Source organism: Caenorhabditis remanei, chromosome X, assembly GCF_010183535.1.
Source record: "Caenorhabditis remanei strain PX506 chromosome X, whole genome shotgun sequence".
NCBI classification, from domain to species: domain Eukaryota; kingdom Metazoa; phylum Nematoda; class Chromadorea; order Rhabditida; family Rhabditidae; genus Caenorhabditis; species Caenorhabditis remanei.
In genome coordinates, this window is record NC_071333.1 from 14536588 (window position 1) to 14550410 (window position 13823).

The 13823-nt window shown below is 37.1% G+C and overlaps 3 protein-coding genes across 3 annotated transcripts; all 3 read left to right on the top strand.

Annotated features, from left to right (window-relative positions):
* Positions 1–5647: 5647 nt before the first annotated feature.
* Positions 5648–7286, top strand: GCK72_024882 (uncharacterized protein; the record flags this gene model as incomplete). The annotated part of the gene is made up of 7 exons (XM_053736096.1): positions 5648–5715; positions 5766–5853; positions 5900–6082; positions 6133–6241; positions 6289–6433; positions 6482–6869; positions 7047–7286. The coding sequence occupies 7 exons, from the start codon at positions 5648–5650 to the stop codon at positions 7284–7286; spliced, it is 1221 nt and encodes a 406-aa protein (XP_053579662.1).
* Positions 7287–8915: 1629 nt separating this feature from the next.
* On the top strand, positions 8916–9834 carry GCK72_024883 (uncharacterized protein; the record flags this gene model as incomplete). Its single annotated transcript, XM_053736097.1, has 5 exons — positions 8916–8956; positions 9011–9095; positions 9143–9316; positions 9521–9632; positions 9686–9834. The coding sequence occupies 5 exons, from the start codon at positions 8916–8918 to the stop codon at positions 9832–9834; spliced, it is 561 nt and encodes a 186-aa protein (XP_053579663.1).
* Positions 9835–10015: 181 nt separating this feature from the next.
* On the top strand, positions 10016–12272 carry GCK72_024884 (uncharacterized protein; the record flags this gene model as incomplete). Its single annotated transcript, XM_053736098.1, has 7 exons — positions 10016–10267; positions 10941–11023; positions 11084–11168; positions 11224–11409; positions 11519–11627; positions 11676–11820; positions 11867–12272. The coding sequence occupies 7 exons, from the start codon at positions 10016–10018 to the stop codon at positions 12270–12272; spliced, it is 1266 nt and encodes a 421-aa protein (XP_053579664.1).
* Positions 12273–13823: the final 1551 nt, after the last annotated feature.

Here is a 13823-nt window from a genome sequence, read left to right on the forward strand (position 1 = left end):
CGTTGATAAGTTTCTGCTTCTAATTTATTAATCTGAACATCTAGAAGATTTCCAAACGCCTCCCCATTTCAGGTCTGCTCTCCTGCCACCATTTTATAATTATACCTTCTTTTTTGCATGCTGACTAATTTATTCACAAGGTTAACCTCCTGAGCCTCAAATTTCCAAATTCTGCGCCGCGATGTCTAATTCGTTCTCCAGGTGTCCGGTTCTTTCCATTCCACATATTGTTGCTCATCCATTCAGCATCTATCTGCTTCATATTATTGGGACTTTCTTTTCCTCCAAACTATTAATTCTTCTAAAAAACTCTACAACATGTCTTGCATATGCCACTTCATATCAATTATTCTATAACCAAGCTGAATTCTAATGTCAAATTGTCTCATCAATTATTTTTTTGGTTCTCGTTTCTTACCCATTCGTTTGCATCCATGTTTTCTTCATAAAAAGCATGTTATTTCTGAATTTATGTCTTTTTAGGGTTTTTCAAACAACCTTTTTTGGCAAATACTCATTTACTACCTACTCATTTACTACCGATTCCTCATTTACTACCTTACTCATTTACTACCATTACTCATTTACTACCATTTAGTCATTTACTACCGTATGCTCATTTACTACTTTTGCTCATTTACTACTTTTTACTCATTTGCTACTTTTTACTCATTTACTTCCTTTACTCATTTACTACCATTTGCTCATTTACTACTTTTTCCATTGCAATTGAGTAGTCGATGATGTTGAGTATTCCGGAGCATCGTTGGTAGTAAATGAGCAAACGGTAGTAAATGAGTAAAGGTAGTAAATGAGCAAACGGTAGTAAATGAGTAACACGGTAGTAAATGAGCAAAAGTAGTAAATGAGCATACGGTAGTAAATGAGTAAATGGTAGTAAATGAGTAATGGTAGTAAATGAGTAAGGTAGTAAATGAGGAATCGGTAGTAAATGAGTAGGTAGTAAATGAGTATTTGCCACCTTTTTGAATATTCAACTTTCTGATACCAATACAGATAAAGTATAACACTTTTTTCCAGTCCGTTTCATCTCAGTTGCTCCTTATTGTTCCTTTGGTTAGTCCCCTCATTTCCCCTTTTTGTTACTATTAGGTTGGCAAGAAAGTTTTTGTGCATGACTCAAGTTGTTTTTACTCAAACAGGAAGCATTCCAAATACCAAACATAGTAACCATCTTACTTATACATATGTCTCACTAGGGAAGGATCCTGAGGCGAGATGGAGTTACGGGTCGAGACCTATATGGTTGGAAAGCTTGAGTTTTGAAACTTCCAGAACAGTTTTCAAATTTTGCTGAACGCTTCTAGGAATCGAGAAAAATGAGCTCAAAGTTCAGCTCTGATCTCGATTCTTAACCATATGAATCGTCCGAGTAGAGGGTGAAGGAGAGCTACTTTCCTCACTCCCCAGATAATCCACGTTTTTCAACGGTTGGATGGTCGAGTGGGTAAGAGGTTGGGTTGGGAGGCAAGAGGTCGGGGTTCGGTTCCTCTGGACGCTATTTGTTTTTTTTGTTTTTTGTTTTTTTGATTTTTTCCTTTCTGGATATGGATTTTATCTATTTTCGATTTTCTTCATGAGATTTTAACAAAAATACACGAAAGTAATCTTCGCAAAATTATCAGCAAATTTCAGAAATAAGCTTTTTCGTATCTTTCACTGGTCAAAAAAGAGAAACAAACTTACTTTTTCACAAAGAACCATAAAAAATAGATAAAATCCATATCCAGAAAAGAAAAAATCAAAAAAGAAAAAAGAAAAAAAACAAATAGCGTCCAGAGGAACCGAACCCCGACCTCTTGCCTCCCAACCCAACCTCTTACCCACTCGACCATCCAACCGTTGAAAAACGTGGATTATCTGGGGAGTGAGGAAAGTAGCTCCCCTTCACCCTCTACTCGGACGATTCATATGGTTAAGTATCGAGATCAGAGCTGAACTTTGAGCTCATTTTTCTCCATTCCTAGAAGCGTTCAGCAAAATTTGAAAACTGTTTTGGAAGTTTCAAAACTCAAGCTTTCCAACCATATAGGTCTCGACCCGTAACTCCATCTCGCCTCAGGATCCTTCCCTAGTTAGTCCACAACTGTCTCCAATTTACTGGATAGGTTCCCGATATCGTCCTGGCAGATCTCCGGTTGTTTCAAAGCAAAATAGACTTCCACCCATTTTTCGACTTGACTTCAAGTATCGAAGTCCTGTTCAGCGGCAGAGCACTGAATTACCCCTAATTTATAGTAATTCGTTAGAAGAAGGTCCGAGCTCTAATTTGCATAATTAAAAACTATTTTCCAATAATAGGTGAGAAAATATTTTGTCGGGTATGCAACTAGCGGATATGCAACATTATGGAGGTGGCAGACTTTTTGACCGTGTGGAGCTGAAGACTCACGTATAGTTTTGATTTTTTGCACACAAAAAGAACAGAAGTAGACAATTATTTTTTCACATTTTCCAATCATATACGTTGTGTTGGGTCCTCCACATTAGGGTCATTATTTTCTTCGGGTATGATTCCCTTTTGATGATGTCTACCAGCGTTTGATCAACGACAAGTCGGTGGGTTTCCCTGGGGTAGTTTATGTGCAATACCCACTCTCTATCAGTGATACCCAAATGGTTAAGTCGATTGAAGTTTGAAAGAGGAGATAGAATTCGAAGCCGCATGTCTACCTTTCACTGAACGCGGATCTTAGCCAAAATATGACTGTTCAATGTCTCTTTTTTTATTGTTGCCGACACATTTCAAAAAGTTTCCAATTGTGTTATAAGTAGTAGTGATTATCATTGTTAATTCACAGGAAGATTGAGATGGAAACTCTCCTTCTACAGCTCACAGCATGTACAAATCCTATTCATATGCACTTTTAGTACGTGGAACTTCGACCACAGAAAAATCGCATTTCTCAAAGTTTGTAACTTAATTACTTATAGTGTGCCAAAAGAAGAATTCATCCTTGTAAACTTTTCCTGTTGGTTGCACAAATTTTGAAATTTTGGTATTAGATGGAAAGCGGAAATAAAATTATTGCTGTAAGAGTTGTCGGTCAAGAATAAAGATAGACATGCTCTTGCAGAAGAGAAGCGTCGGGGGGAATTCCTGACTGCTATCAGAATCACAGAGAGTTTATCTAACAAAGGGTATGCGTAGTTGGTTTTGATTCTTGTCGATTGACTGGCAGCATTCGAAACAAAACATGCACAAAAACTTTCTTGCCAACCTAATAGTTTCTATCTGACAAGAGGATTTCGGGCGGTTATAGTATAATTTCCGGAGTTCAAAATTTCAGTAGAATTCGAGAAACGGTTAGATGAAAAATGCTGAACGGAAGGATCTTGAGGGAATTAAGTATGCCAAACTGTTTCTCCTTATGAACTTTTTAATTCTTATCACAGAATGGAATATTTGTAGTCGTGTTATGTTTTTGAATTTGTGAAAAAATGCTAACTGTTACCTCTCTCAATCCATCTTGACGATTTTTCTTTTAAACCTCATATATTTCTTTCACTCCACTTTTGGATAGGTATAATTATACATTACACTCTTCTACTTTCCCCCAGTCTAGCTTATGTTGCTCCACATTTCCTCTACTTCATTTTTACGTTATCTCAGATTTTCCCCACTGTTGATTTCCTTTTTCAAACCATGTCGTGTATACTTCAACCTAACAGTGGAACTGTGCAGAATCAGATAATCTACTTTTGACTTAAGTCTAACAAGACACTATTTCAAACAAGAGGCTCCCATTTCCTGGTTTTAACATCTTAATGATCTTGATAGTGATACAGAGCCATACTCGGGAAAGTGCACTGCTGCGGACCGCTTGACTCCAGCTATCTTGCTCCTCTATCTTCATTACCTCACGTTTTTCCAATTCACAGTTGTTTCTTTTCGGAGGATGACGATATATTGTACTCCGCTGTATGAACAGAAAATGTGAAATACTATAAACTGCAGTTTGTTTTCGTGATGACAACCAAAGCAGCTTCTCATTCAATTTCATTTTTTGTGCAAGAAATTTTTGATTTTATGTTCAGGCTCCATTTCTACATTTTGGAAAAATAGAGCATTTCGCCCGAATAGAGTAGACGCAGACGCTAAAAAGTTGTGGCATTTTTCGCAGTAGCAAAAGTTCAGGGTTAGCTGGATTGGGCTTTTTTTCAGCCGTGTCACATTAAGTTTGACAAAAACTGAAAAGAAAAAAATGAAGAAGAATCATGTGACGAAAAAAAATAGTGCTTATTCGCACGGTATTTCTAGACTGAGCTAGACACCAATGTGCTAAAATTTATCTTATTTCAATAGTAAAAAGTTTCGACCACGGCAGGATTCGAACCTACAATCTTCTGCTCCGTAGGCAGACGCGTTATCCATTGCGCCACGCGGCCACGCAAAAGACGCAGAAGTCAGTCTAGTATATATATAGCAAGATGACGTCCTCCCTCTCTCTGTAGCAGTCGTTTTTTTTTCTGAATTCCCTTCTGCCATCTCTAAAAGGAGACGGAGAGACTTTCTCTTTGGGCTGAAAAGGGGCAAGGCTGAAAATGCACGAGATAATATGTGTATTTTCAGCAAATGCTTCATAAGAAACTATCAGATGGACTCTTGAAAACTTCCGCTGCAATACAAAATTAAAACAGTATGATAAGAAAAATGAACTCATAAATCTTTCAAATAAAAGTAGTTCCATATTTCAAAGAGCCGGCACAAGATTCGCGAAAGACCCTAAACTTTGCCCGTTATGTTTTTGTTACTTTTTTCCAACTTTTTAGAGTGTGTCAGGGTAATTCTGATTGTCACAGGTAGAAGTTTCTGATGCACTATACAGATCAAAAGTAGATATTAATTTTGTAGTTAACAACTTTTTGTACGGGCATTCCCTAGAGAGTTAAAGCGGCAAAAGTCATTTTCTGACCGGTACTCTACGATATTGTTTAAAAAATTGTGAACACTTGTTTTTTTCAAAACTTGAAATCGATTGACTTTGAGAGGGTGTGAGGACAATTTTAATACCCCCAATATGCTTGTTTCTTGGGAGTATGTAGACAAAAAATAGAGGTATATTTTTGTGGTTGACAACGTTTTGGCACAGACTCTTGTTGATCCGCTTCAGTCCAGCAAGGTATAAATTTGAAAAAGATTGCTTGTTTCATCTAAATAATTGAAGAGCGAGATAACCCTGCGGATCTATAACTTTTATGAGACACTTGTACAAAACAATTATCAACTACAAAAAGAAACTCTAAACTTGATCTGCATACCCTCTAACTTTTCCGATTTGTTGATGATTCACTTCTAAAGAACAGGCTCTCAAAGTTTGTAATTCATCAAAGTTAACCGGTATTACCTTAGAATTTCTTCAATTGCGATTTAGACTATTAGATTAATTTGAATCAAACCTTCAGAAGCCCGTAGCTCACCAATTGTTTCGAATACGGGGCACCATCTTCCAGGACCACCCACTAAGAAAACCCCCCTTCCCCCTTCTCACTCTCGGTCTCCTCGTTTCACAAACTATTTCTTTTCTTGTTTCGTTTCTCTCCTCTAAATCGAACACCTTCTATACTCTATTGTGATCGTTTGCACTTTAATTGTTTATTTTTTCAGTTCTTCGACAGTTACAGTATGAATGCTAATATAAAACTTTCAATTTATGAAAACCTGCAAAAAGGAGACCAGCTGCCTCCGTTTCAGTGAGTTACTAATGCTTGAGAATTGTATTCCAATTTATAAACTATTGCAGATGTATCGAGAAATTCAAAAATACCGGAAAATTAACTGGAACTGGAATGGCTCCGCACGTTTTAAACTTAGCTGAAATCAGCTGCTTGGTAAGTTTTTAAAAATGAGTAATTTTTATGAACACCTTTTTTCCAGTCCGTAAATAAGTTGTGCATTGCTAGCACACAAGTTCTCGATGATAAAGAACCACGAAACGCGAACGATCATGAAGTTTTGATAAATTATTATGATTGTACGGGAAGTACACGCGTTATGATCAATCAGCTTCTGGAAAAACTGCAGCTGAAGCATGTCTATACTATCTCAATCACTAACGAGGTGAGTCTTGAATTCCATACTTAAAACATTAAAACATGGTTTCATTTCAGAGAGACTACAATGGACAAATTGGACATTTCACGATGTTGGCAGCCATCTGGAAAAGTTTGTCGACTTTCGAAGAAGGCGGCGCTGTTGGAAATGATGAAGATAATATATGTAAGTTTGAAAACTAGTGAAACATTTTAAAATTATCAAAACTTCAGGGTTAAAGGACAACTTCCAAAGATATTTGATTCATAACGATTTCCAAATGCAATATAAGGAAATGGTGGTGTCTGCCATCTTCGACGGGAGCTCCACTGATGCGTTTTTGCTTCCGATCCCTGGCGTGGAAGAAACCGTCAGAAGGTATTTGTCAATTACCAAGAAAAATCGATGAACTAACGATTTTTACAGAACAAGCAGTGTGAACTTCTGGAAGAAATGCGATTTGATGTTCGCGAGCACCAACCTCCACAACGAATGCTTCCGCACCAACAGCCTGTTTTCTGGAAAGAATAAATGCGAAGAACAGTCCTCCACCATCAGGAGACAGCTCGGAGAGAGGAACAATCGGCTTGCTCTTGATGAAGATCTTGTTCCGAAGCTGATGATGTTGAATTCATCCTATCGCACATCTGGAAATTCTAGTGAGAAACACGAGCGGCGGTGCTATGAAACTATGAAAAATCTCGAGAAAAGACACCCCGAGAAAATTTGTGGATTCGAAATCGTTCAGGGAGGAATATTGATCGTTTTGAAGAAGGAAAACTTGAACAAGAAAGAGTTCGCAAAGACGATCATGGTTAGTTTTAGTTTTCAAATTTTAATATTTAGTATTCCAAAATATCGGTAATATCTAAAATCACAACTACTAAAGTTCAAACTGCTCCTAATAGAAACCAGCAGTTTTCTTTCAATCTTGCATATATTCGATGACTACAATATCAGCGAGCTGATTTTTATACAGATATTTTTTCAGACGAACATTATCCAAAACTTGAGTGGAATCACAGAAGTAAGAATTGATTACATCTATCCTTCTCGCGAACCTCGCTCTTTTTCGTTTGGAGGAGATATGGAATGGAACACCGATGTGGAAAGTGATTGTTCGGATATCGGAGAAGAATATGGCAAACGACGGAAGGCGGAGAAGCCCTCAAGAAATAAAAAATTGGTCCATGAGGACTCATCTGATGAAGGTTCCGTTGAGTTAAATTGAACGTGAAGTGTTAAATGTCTGGAAAACGCCAAATTTTTCTCATATAACGTGTTCTCGGTAAGCCTCGAGCAACGTTTGGCATAGGAACAGGTTTTTGAAGTAAAGTATTGGTTATCTATTATCATGGTGTCTACCTACCGGTCCCTGGGTTACTGTAGGTGCGCGAAGGTGCAGACCTTACATTTTTCTTTCAAGTCGTAAAGAGCTAATTTTTTAGTGCACTCTGTAAACGTTCATGATTGTTTTTCCAGAAAGTTTCAAAACTTTTTTTCAACTTTTTTGAAACCTTTGAGCACTTACTTAAAAGTTTGTGAAAAAAAACTATGATAAACGTTTATAAAGTGACTTAAAAATAGGGTCTCTACGACTTTAAAGAAAAATATAAGTTCTGCACCTTTGAGCACCTACAGTAACCCAGGGACCGGTAGGTGGATACCAGGAGTATGCACATGGATTAGCCAAGTTCCATTGAATATGCACTCAAACTGGGTGAACACTATCTTACCTGTAGGCTCTCTTCTCCTACATACATGTGTGTTGCTCGAGTCTTACGGAGAACGCGTAATATGCGTTTTGTTTTAAAAATTGCTTGTTCAGTTTATGTTGTGTTGTTTTATTTCCAAATTGTTGCTTTTCTAAAGTTCTAACCGTCCAGTTTTTGAACAATTTTAGAGTTTATTTCCTTTTTGCCTCAGTAATTTTTTCACCCCATACTCCAAAACTATGCAAATTCATTTTTCCTGAATAGAATAGAATTTTCAGGTTTTTACTTGCAGCCACTAGTAGATTAACTCAAAATCCTAGATTGTCATCCTTGTTTCGTTTGTTTGTGTGCCTGCATGTTTTAATTTGATAATATAGGACTTGTTATTTTTCATTTTTGTATATTTTTGTTTCCCTTTCATTGTGTTATTCAAAACCTTGAAACTTCATTTACCCCAAGAGATGATTAATGATCTCTTCCAATCATAAGCAGTATGTCATTATAGTTTCCGTTATGTACCCTCCACAAACCCAATTCTCATCTTTCTGCTGAAATTTGCCACAATTGTTCTTCTCACATGTTTCGAGTTCTACACTTTTCCATTTCGGTTGAATATTCTTCAAACTCCGTAAGCATTTTTATTTGATGGTCTCATTCCTTTTAATCCCGGCTTGTTTTATAACAGCGTGTGATTCTTTTCTTTTTTTCTTTTTGATACTTCGTTTTACAACTGTGTAGTCTAAATAACTTAAAGTTCACTAAATATCAGTGTTTCCTTTTTTAAATTCTGGGTTCTTGTCAACCCGCAACATGTACCTCAATAATGCTTTAAATTTTCATGATTTTTTGCATCCAAACTGTTTCACACGTATTTTTTCTGTCATTTCAATCTAACTTTTGAATTTCCTATCTCAAAATACAGTTCTCGAATTATTAACTTTTACAAAATACTATCCCATCAAACTCATCTTCTCACCTGCCAGTAACGTTTTTTATCTTCTTCTTTTGTCCTATTTTCATCAGTTCTCTTTCTTTCTTTGAATTCACACTCGTTTCATTAGATCATCAAAAGTTTATTCTTTTTTATTTTCAGATTCTTTCAAACCGAAATGGAAGCTGAACTGAAAGAATGGAGAAAAATATACATGGTAAAGGTTCTAAAGGACATCCGTCATCCAGAGAATAAGTGAGTTGAATTGCATTTCAATCAGATGTGCGACATTACTGGTAATTTTTTCAGTGTGTTTCCTGATTTTCAATTTACTAAGGATGTGGCAATTGGAGTGGCCCCACACGTTGTGGAATTGGCTGGTTGTAGTCGCCTGGTAAGTATTAGATTGTTAACTAAATGTTTTAAGTTCTTACTTTTAAGGCCGTTACCAGGAGTTGCCTTGTTTTATCGAAAGTGTTATTCAAACGGAAACCGAAAGATGTTCATGAACACAAGTGTCGTATACAACTAGGAGAAGAACCCCCTCTGTGTCGCCAATTGTTCGAAAGATTGAATTTGAAAAACAATGTATACGACATAGAGGTTTGCTGTGAGGTGAGACCTTTTTCACTCTTTATTAAGGACTCAACGGGTTTGGAAAACTGAATACCGCGGTATTTCCTGTCGAATATACAAAATTATGGGGAACATCGATAATATTGTCTTCCAAACTTTTTTTTGATCCTACAGGTATGTTTTCAACTCGAAAACAGATAGAATGAAAAATTTGACAAACTCTCAATTCATTTCTAACAAAAGCTATTTCCGGATAATTACGACGATCGAAAGGCCATCGTTCCAATGCTGACAGCAATATGGAAAAGCTTGTCATGTTTTGAGCAAGACAATCATCATAAAGAAGACTTTGAAAGTATATGTAAGAAATTGTGCAAAAATTTGAGTATATAGAATGCAACTTTACAGGAAATGCTGAGACCTTTGAAAAGTATTTGAATAGTATTGAACTCGATATCAAAGAGAAATCTTCAATGATTTCTGCCGTAATTTTTGGGAGCTTATCTGAGGCGCGTTTGCCAACGTTCACTAACGATGGAGAACAATGCAACTTGTAAGATCAGATAATCAGAGACATGTGGATAACGTATTTTTGCAGAGTTCGACTTACAGGCTTCAAAACAAACTACGACCTGGTCTATTTTCGTTTTTCCAATCATTTGAGGTGTTCAAGGTCGGAAAACAATGACGTTGTGAATTTTGAAATTGTATGAAAGGAATTCGATAAGTGCGAATCGTATGAAAAAGGAATTCGATAAGTTGGAGGCACCTGGAGACGTTGCGAGTCTCATGAAGAAAACTTCAGAAAAGCGCACTGAAGAGAAAGACAGCACTTTTTACGAGTTTGACCTTCAAGGTAAAAACGCTATGGTTGAATTTGATGAGATCTACCCTGGAATGATCAACGGATGGGAGATCCAACATGGAGGAGTTATGTTGGTCCTCAATAAAGGAGATTACAACAATAGTGAGTTATTAATGCTTATTTTCGTGAGTTTTTTTTGTAAAATGAAAAAAAAAACTTTGTGATGAAAGGCAGGAGCAATGTTCGTCAAACTAGCTTGAAGGAATTGAGATCAAATTTTTGTACATTTTACAGAAATACATATGGGATCAAGACAAGAAACCAGGTTATTACCCAGCATGGACCGATCTGATAGTGCCATCTGGTGGAGCTAGAAGCATCAGAAGTTTTGGAGAGATCACAGAAATGTTGCATAAAGGCATTATTTGCGACAATTTCAACAAAATACCAGGACGTCCTCAATTTCGTCCTTTGAGGTTTACTAACACACAAATGCCCAAATCAAGAAAAAGGAAACGGAGAAATAATTAGAAAGACGAGGAAAGCCTAATATTCTCTCAAAAATTGATTTTTCTGTTCTGTTGTTGTTCCAACATTAATTTTTCTTTTCACCAATCTACGCAATGCGTTCCTTTCTGACTGTCTGTTTCTTGCTTTTTTATATTCACAGAAGGTTTTTATTCACTGTTCACAACTTGTTTCTTACTTCCTATTAATAAACATTGACAATCAACTGGGTTTTAAATTTTGAAACTCGTGGTTTTGATTTACCCGCTATAATTACTTAATATTGTTTTCTTGCATTTCAATTCAAACCAACTCACATTCATTTTCCCCTAATAAATGGTTCATTTTCAGATATTCTTCAATATCAAAATGGCACGTGAAGGAAATCTCTGGGATTCACGTCTATCAAAAGAAATCACTTGTCCACGTTTAGAGTAAGTTGTGTTGCTTCACAATAGAATGTGAAATTTTGGTACAAATTTTTGTGTTTTCAGAAATATCTACGGAGAAAAAAACGACGAAAACACTGGAATTGGAATAGCCCCTCATGTTGTGCAACTGGCAGGATGTACTTATCTGGTATGTTATCGGATGCGTGTTAAAATAGTTTTAACTGGAAAAATTATTTTTCAAGGCTGTCACCAAAAGTTGTATCGCAAAAGCGACAGTGTTACATGATCGAGAGCCAGTACATGTCAACGAACATCAATTTCTGATCGGTTTGGATAAAAGAATCACCCCATATAGCGAATTCTTTTACCCATTACTCAATTTGTTGGAGTTGAAAAAGAGAGTGTACAAAATATGGGTTATTTATCAGGTAAGATTAAGGGATAAATACATAAACGCAAGCTTTGACCAGTTTAAGATATTTTTCTTTTTTATTTATACACTACTCAATTTCAACACAAATCATTGTATTCTTTTAGAAAGACCACAACGAGCAAGAATCGACATATTCTATGCTTGCCGCTATTTGGAAGAGCTTGTCGTACTTTGAGAGAGGAAATGTGTATCAAGAAAGCAAAGACAGCATCTGTAAGTAATTTTGAAAACCCATTTGTTACTGTGTAATCTACTCTACAGGGCGAATCGAAAATTTTGAGAAGCGTTTGAATGAATTTGAAACCGGAATCCATCGAAAGGAAGCAATTATTTTAGCAGTGTTGCATGGGAATTCAGTTTCAGTGCGAGTACCGAAACCCATTCACACTGGAGAGGGATACACCACGTAAAATCTGTTGATCGAAAACAAATAAGAAACAATATTTTCGCAGAATACCCTGTTCTGGATTCTACCACAGTTACGATTTGGTGTTTGCTCGCTCTTCTAACCACCAATCTCGAGCGGCTCGTTGTGAAAATTTTGAGTTGGATCCAATCTTGAGAGATGACCAAGAATTACATGCAAGAGTCGAGGAATTCGAAAACAGCATCGAGATTGAACATACCTCTAACTTGGCGATTGAAGAAGTGCCCAATATTATGAAGAAAACATCTGCGGAACGTATTCTGTCAGAGAAAAACGACGAGACTTATTATGAGCTGGATTCGAAGTGTGAACAGGCTATGATTCCCTCGACAGAAAAAACCCAGGAAACATTAAAGGATGGGAAGTTCAACGAGGAGGAATCTTGTTGGTCTTACAGAAAGGAGACTTCCACCGCGACCACAAATTGCTGACACTTGTTGCAGTAAGTAATTTCATCTCAACTGAAACATTTTGTGGTAAAAATAACTCTTTTAGAATCGGGGACCGTGATAAAAAACGATGGCCCAAAAAATCAGGGGTCAAAATTCAAGCTCGGAAAAAATAAAGGTACCTTTTTTTCTTCCGAACTCATCTAAAGTTTGATTATTCTCGTAGACATAACCGAATATGGCTTTTTCACCCAACTTTCATTTGGAAACAGGTGAAGAAGTTCATCACTTACGTTCCGATTTCGGATGAAAATAAAATAGTAAATTGTGAATAGAACATAGTTCATCGCGTCATTTGAAACTATATTCAGATGTTTCAAAAAGTTTAGATAGCAAGTAACATGCGGTAGAACTTGATTTTTATAGTTGTAAACTACTTTGTCGATATGTAACTTGCTAGGGAGTGCTTGTACAATAATGTTGTCCACTACAAAATAATGCTCTACCTTTGTTCTGTGTGATTTATCCATACTTTACTTTGTGGGACAATCATTGATACCGTAACACTCTCTCAAAGCTGGTTTCAACTGGAAGAGGTCAAATTGTATATCGTACTGTACGGTACTGTAATTGAAAAAAAACACTTGGATCCCTTTTTTCAACGTCTTATCCGGGCCCCAGATTTTTTGGCCACTGGATTTTTTAACTTCTGATTCTGCGACCCTAATTTTTTGCACTTGATTTCTCGGCTCCTTATTATTTTTGGTCCTCCCTATGTTTTTAGGTCGGCTGCTGAATCTAAAAGAGCAGTGTGCTTCACCGGGATTTTAAAACTAGTGAAACCCGGTTTTTCATGAAAAAACCGGTGAAAATATTCACCGGATTTCACTGAAATTCACCGGTGTTTCAACGGGGAAAACCCGGAGAAAATCGGTGATCACCGGTGTTTCCCCGGTTTCCACCGGTTTTCGCCGGAGTTTTTTTTTAATTGGTAACACACAACCAGACTTTTCAAAACTGGACATTTCGTAACCGGGCATTTTGAAGCCGGACATTTCGCAACCGGACGTTTTGCAACAGAAAACTTCGAAACCGGACGTTTCCCAACCGGGCACTTTGCGACCGGAGATTTCGCAATTGGACGTTTCGCAACCGAATGACACTTCGAAACAAAATAATGCCGGTTGCAAAACGTCCGGTTTTGAAGTGTCGGGTTTCGAAATGCCCTGTTTCAAAATGTCCGACTGCAAAATGGCCGGTTTCTTCACCGGTGGAGCACTGTAAAAGAGTGCCAAAAATTATCGAAAAATCAATGTTGAATTTCAAATTGAAATAATCCTTAATTCATAATACAGAATTACATCATGGTTCATGCAAGCTCAAAAACCGCGGAACGACTCAGGATTGATTACCAATTGATGGTGCCATCTGTTGGTGCTCGAAGCATCAGAACCGTCAATGAAATCACGGAAGTATTCTCTAAAACACTCCACTGTCGCCCTCGCAAAAGATCACCTAGCCCCCCACGAATTGAGTTCACCATGACGAATGTACCCGTACCAAAAAGTAGAACAAGAGACGTGCGTGAGAAAA